General features: G+C 38.1%; 1 protein-coding gene across 2 annotated transcripts in view; it reads left to right on the forward strand.

Annotated features, from left to right (window-relative positions):
- Window positions 1-3,153: 3,153 nt before the first annotated feature.
- The window catches only part of ubald2 (UBA-like domain containing 2), a 19,524-nt gene continuing 16,087 nt past the window's right edge, over window positions 3,154-6,590 (forward strand). For both annotated transcript variants that reach the window (XM_016556102.1, XM_016556103.1), the window contains exon 1: window positions 3,154-3,498. In XM_016556102.1, the coding sequence (XP_016411588.1) occupies window positions 3,379-3,498 (120 nt within the window). In that variant the 5' untranslated portion in view covers window positions 3,154-3,378. The remainder of the gene's footprint in view (window positions 3,499-6,590) is intronic.

A 6,590-nucleotide genomic window follows, 5' to 3' on the forward strand; every position in this document is an offset into this window, starting at 1 on the left:
ATCATCTCATTAGTAGAGACTCCAAGACCTGAAACTGGAGTGTCAGAGAAAGGAGACATGCAAAATGTGCAGTGTTGGGGTGCCTCAAGGACCAGGGTTGGGAACCACTGCTCTAGAGCAATAGAGAAATGGCCCACACAAACTGGGTTCAGATTTGCTAATTTTTGATTCAGGATTTACATTCATGCATTTGGCACATGGTTTTAACCAAAGTGACTTACATTGCATTCAAGGTATTCATTTGATCATTTCTTGCTTTCTCTGGAAATCAAACCCATGATATTTAATTGACCCTGACAGCCACTGCTAAAAGTCAGGACAAGTCCGTAGGGGCTGGATAAAGTAAACCAGTGTCTCGCCAGTAAAGTTTTGCTGGATGACGATTGCAAAGAAAGGTAAAGGTGATTACAGTGAGTGACATACAGGAGTCATACATCAGGCACACATGAGTCACTGCCGAGGGGGGCCCAGAAACCATAGCGGTGCCCCTGACGCAAACAAACTGTGTATGTGTCCTCTTGCCACACTGTATTGTCCTGTTTAGTAATGAATTTATTTTTTCCTTCTGTTAACTTAAAAAGCAACTTTTTCTTTAAAGGGGTCATATGATGCTTTTTTAAAGATCATTATTTTGTGTATTTGGTGTAACAGAATATGTTGACATGCTTTAATGTTGAAAAAACACATTATTTTTCAAATACTGTACATTATTGTAGGTCCTCTATGCCCCGCCTCTCTCAAACGCTTCGTTTTCTACAAAGCCCCCTCCTTTGACAAGCGCAGTCTGCTCTGATTGGCCAGCTGACCCAGTGCATTCTGATTGGCCGAACACCACAAGCACTCGTCGGAAATGTAACGCCCCTTACCATAATCACGAGCTTCATCTTTCAAAATAAATGTAAAAACAGAGCCCGAAAGGGGAACAGAGTCGCGTGACAGACACAGTGATGAAGCTGGTATGTGTTTGCAGTACACAAGCCACGGTTAAGACAGCTGACTCCACTGTGATGTGACCCCCCTCTCTCTCTCTACATTCATGCATTTGGCGCATGGTTTTAACCAACGTGACTTACATTGCATTCAAGGTATTCATTTGATCATTTCTTGCTTTCTCTGGAAATCAAACCCATGATATTGAATTGACCCTGACAGCCACTGCTAAAAGTCAGGACAAGTCCGTAGGGGCTGTATAAAGTAAACCAGTGTCTCGCCAGTAAAGTTTTGCTGGATGACGATTGCAAAGAAAGGTAAAGGTGATTACAGTGAGTGACATACAGGAGTCATACATCAGGCACACATGAGTCACTGCCGAGGGGGGCCCAGAAACCATAGCGGTGCCCCTGACGCAAACAAACTGTGTATGTGTCCTCTTGCCACACTGTATTGTCCTGTTTAGTAATGAATTTATTTTTTCCTTCTGTTAACTTAAAAAGCAACTTTTTCTTTAAAGGGGTCATATGATGCTTTTTTAAAGATCATTATTTTGTGTATTTGGTGTAACAGAATATGTTGACATGCTTTAATGTTGAAAAAACACATTATTTTTCAAATACTGTACATTATTGTAGGTCCTCTATGCCCCGCCCAGAGTCTTAACTTTGATAAAGAATATCTCTTTGGTTTTGAGACTTTAGACTTTGCAACTTCAGGGATCTTATCTATGCACAATCAGCTTGTAACACTCCAAAGAGAAAGGAAAACTTGAAATCGCATCATATGACCCCTTTAACTTTAACTGTTTATCATTACATAGTACAGCGATATTTGCTGAAATTGTTGGATGTGGCACAGCCCTACCTAGAATATTTTTCACCAGCCGCCACTGACTTTCTTCTTACGTCATTTCTTAGAGTAGATTAATGCAGTTAAAGGTGCGGTTACCATATATCCAGCATGCAGTCTCTCAGTGCTAACACTAATGTCACTGAATCCTTTCTCACAACCAGATCACTGAGTTACAACTCAATACACACAGAACGCAGAAGAAACGCCCAGCTCCATTACATTATAGATAGCCTTCTCCATAACAGGCTTTCTCTGACACCCGGTCTGAATTATTCAGACTCTCAGCTGGGTGGGTTGAAACTCCTGAATTCATTTCAAAGCACTTGCTAACAAAAGGCCCATTTACACCTGACTGAAGCCTTCATGCTCTTGGGACATCAGGAAAATGAATCAGTCAGTCAAATGGTTACACATGTCTTTCACTTATTTATTTATTTATTTAATATATTATGCTGGTGGTTTTAATGAATAAAATTGGTTTTGTCTTTACTCACATTATAGTCTAAAGGAGTACAGTGCACAGTATGAACTATGAACAGTATGAGTAGAAATGTTTTCATCATTCTTACATTTTGTCTTTGATGGGCATAAAAAAGCAAAAAAAATCATCCACAAGTCAAAAATTGCTTTCAATGTTTAACACCTTATAATATAATACATAATATAGCCTATATAGTATAATTTCCCCCCTCTGGTTCATGTTATGTTATTTACTTATTTATTTATTTATTAAGTTTATTTATTTATTTTACTTTCTTCCTTGTATTATTTTTTAGATATTTTCACACCAGCTTTCTCTATTCTTTTTCTATTCTATCTACTTGTTTCTTTATATATATATATATACACACACACACACACACACACACACAGACAGACAGACAGACAGACAGACAGATAGATAGATAGATAGATAAACCTTGCTACATATAGGCTAACTAAGACTTGTCATATAGCGCTTTCATATTTACATTTACATTTAATCATTTAGCAGACGCTTTTATCCAAAGCGACTTACAAATGAGGATATTATTATCATATTATTGCTCTTTTGTTAGTTTTCATTGCTCCTATTGTCCTCACTTGTAAGTCGCTTTGGATAAAAGCGTCTGCTAAATGGCTAAATGTAAATCTAAATGTGATATTTTGTCATCTATTGTTCTTGATATTGTATAGTTCTGTACTTGTAATAAAAATATTTTGGCATTAATAATAATAAAAAAGAAATGTTTTCATCTGACCAATAAAAACGCGACGGTTTCCTGTTATTCTGACCAATGAGAGAGCTCGTGCCGCTCGCAAGCGTCCAACCACGCGCGACGCGTTGCTTTAAATTACGTCACTTGAGCCGATTGCCCATTTGTCGATGGACCAATGGGACGCCCGTGTGTACTCGCTGTTTTGGCTCCGTAGCCAATCAGAGAGCGCGTTTGGGTTTGTTGTCGGTGATGATGACATGAGCTATTTGTTGTTACTGGAAGGCGAGCGAGGAGAGAGCGTGAAGGAAGACGGCCCTGGCAGCGACTCTCGCTTTCAACGAACACACACGCATCGTACGGAGCTTTCCGTTCACGGGAGGAGCGAACAGCGGCGATGTCGGTGAATATGGACGAGCTGAGACATCAAGTGATGATCAACCAGTTTGTTTTGACCGCGGGCTGCGCGGCGGATCAGGCGAAGCAGCTGCTGCAAGCGGCGCACTGGCAGTTCGAGGTAACTTAACCAGCGATTAATAGTCAATAGCACCATTATCCACAGCGTCTAGGCTATTTTGAGGTGGGCTGTGTATCAAATCCCGGTGGTATGCTCATTAGGGCTCGAGACAGCCGCGAGTGTTCGTCGTGTCGGCTGCATTCACTGCATTATATAAAGTCACGTTTCGTTTGTTTACTAGTAAATGGCGCTTCATGTTCACTATCTCGGGTTCAGATGGCCAATGTTTTCATGCTATTGTGAGGGCAGGCCTGCTGTTAGCCAGTCTGACTCTTCAAGGAAACAATTAGGCAGAGCAGCTTTGTGTTTGAATCCACACTCACTGAGATTATCTGTTTGTGTGATGCAGACCAAGACACTAAAACAAAGATGTGTTTTATAGTCACGTAAATCAAGTCAAAGCTGCTAGGGGAGACTTATTCAAGACATTTTTGGCTTTGCACATTGAAAATCGATGGATATGTAGATGGATAAAAAGGTGCATGAATGTACAGATGATAAAGAGATGAACAGAAATCTGGATGGATAGATGGAAAAAGATGTATGGATAGATAAAGAGTTAGATTGTTACATATATTTTAGTGCTGTCAAACGATTAATCGCATCCAAAATAAAACATTTTGTTTACATAATATATGCACGTGTACTCTGTATATTTATTATGCGTGTATATAAATACACACACATGCATGAATATATTTAAGAAAAATATGTTGTTTTGTGTATATATTAAATATACTTAATATAAATTTATACATGTAAATGCATGTAATCTTTTCAAAATATGTACTGTATGTGTGTGTATTTATATATACATAATAAATATACACAGTAAATACATATGTGATCCTGGACCACAAACCCAGTCATAAGGGTAAATATGAAAATTGAAATTGATATTTATACAGCATCTGAAAGCTGAATAAATAAGCTTTCCATTGATGTATGGTTTGTTAGGATAGGACAATATTTGGCCGAGATATAACTATTTGAAAATATGGAATCTGAGGGTGCAAAAAAAACAAAATCTAAATATTGAGAAAATCGCCTTTAAAGTTGTCCAAATGAAGTTCTTAGCAATGCATATTACTAATCAAAAATTAGTTTTTTTTTAAACCTTGCTTAATATCCTAATGATTTTTGGCATAAAAGAAAAATCAATAATTTTGACCCATACAATGTATTGTTGGCTACAAATGTTATTGTGCTACTTATGACTGGTTTTGTGCTCCAGGGTCACATATATTATGTAAACAATTTTTTTTATATTGGATGCGATTAATCATTTGACAGCACTAATATATTTACATATATTTATACATTCATGCATTTGGCAGATGCTTTTATCTCCAGTGACTTGCATTAAATTCAGCGTATATATTTTATCAGCTCATACATATATTGGGAATCAAACCCATAACCTTGGTGTTGCCAGCACCATACTGATTGTACACATGAATAGATAAACAGATGGATGGATAGACATTTGATATGACTAGGCATAACTGTCATATTCATTTACTGAATATACATGCGCACAAAGTCACTCAAAGAGATGTTTATCAAAGATAAGTACAGCAGTCAAAATATTACCAAACAATCTCGGCGGAAGCACAAAAGTGGTACATAAAGAAAAATATTACATTTCAAATCAGTTTGTATTTGATGGTTTATTAATTAGTGTAAGCCAGTTTTATGGCAGCTCACATTTGAAGTGTCGTGTGGTTGTTTTGAGTGTTTCCTGTAAGGAGGAAGTGTTTGCCACAAACGGACATGCCTCAGAAACGATCTCATCAGCACTGTTGCAACACACTCACACTCCGTTTTTTTTATTTACATTCCCTGCTGAAAATGCAGCTAAATGAACCCAAGTACACTTTAATCATTCACATCGGCTCACGTGTGTTTGTGTTTTGTTCTTACTGTGGTATGTGTTAGTAGGTAGGTTGTGTTGATTGTTTGAAATGGTCCAGTTGTTGAGTACAGTACACACACACACACACACACACTGGTTTGACTAGTTAATATGTGTATTGTTTAATAGCAAGCCAAAGAGTGAGTTGATTCCCTTCAGCTCAACCCTAGTAAGTAGGGTAAAGTTTACTCTACTCACAACAGGCTATGTTTGGACTGCAATAAATACTGTTTTTGAAGAGAACAGTATGTGAATCAGCTTTTATTGATAACGGTAAACATTTCAAACAGTAGTATGCTATGTTGGTGCTGCTACGTGGAGCAAAGTGAGTGTGATTCGCTCTAGCAGCTGCTGTGTGGATTCTCCATTTGTCTTTGTCCCTTTCTGCTCATTGCTGACCTGGTTTATTGCGAGCGTGCCGTGTGTTGGTGAGATGGCTCTCTGTGGGCTTGTTCTGCACCCACTTATTCCCACTGGAGCGGCAGAAATCATTCACAGAGAGGCTGGACATGACACTCTGGCTGTGTGTCAAAAACTAGCGGGCTGCCTGCTAGAAACGGACAATAATCAACATTTTCAATCGTTTTCGTTGATATTGTAATCATGCTTGTAATTGACATGATAATACCTTTGTGGGCCAACTGAACGCTGTATTATTCATGTAGCCTACACATCAAAAACAAGCTGAAACCTATTTAAATGGGTGTATTGCAGTTTTATGCGTTATTAAATCAAGACGGCGACTTAACAACTTCACATTGGTCCTGCTAGCTTGATTAACAAAAGTGTTATTAAACAAGTCAAGAATTTGTATTTAGAAATTGACACATTTCCCAATTGCATGGATTACTATTAAAATGGCTTGAATTTCTCTTGTGGAAATTTGCCAAATAATGGTCAATTTGACTGCACCTTAAAGGGGTCATATGATGTTGCTAAAAAGAACATTATTTTGTGTATTTGGTGTAATGAAATGTGTTCATTACACCAAATACACATGCGGTTTAAGGTTAAAAAAACACATTATTTTCCCACATACTGTACATTATTGTTTCTCCTCTATGCCCCGCCTTTCTGAAACGCGTCGGTTTTTACAAAGCTCATTGTTCTGAAAAGCAAGGTGTGCTGTGATTGGACAGCTATCCAGTGCGTTGTGATTGGCCGAATACCTCAAGCG

The sequence above is a fragment of the Sinocyclocheilus rhinocerous genome, unplaced genomic scaffold (genome assembly GCF_001515625.1).
Source record: "Sinocyclocheilus rhinocerous isolate Xijiao unplaced genomic scaffold, SAMN03320098_v1.1 scaffold647, whole genome shotgun sequence".
Classification (NCBI taxonomy): Eukaryota; Metazoa; Chordata; class Actinopteri; order Cypriniformes; family Cyprinidae; genus Sinocyclocheilus; species Sinocyclocheilus rhinocerous.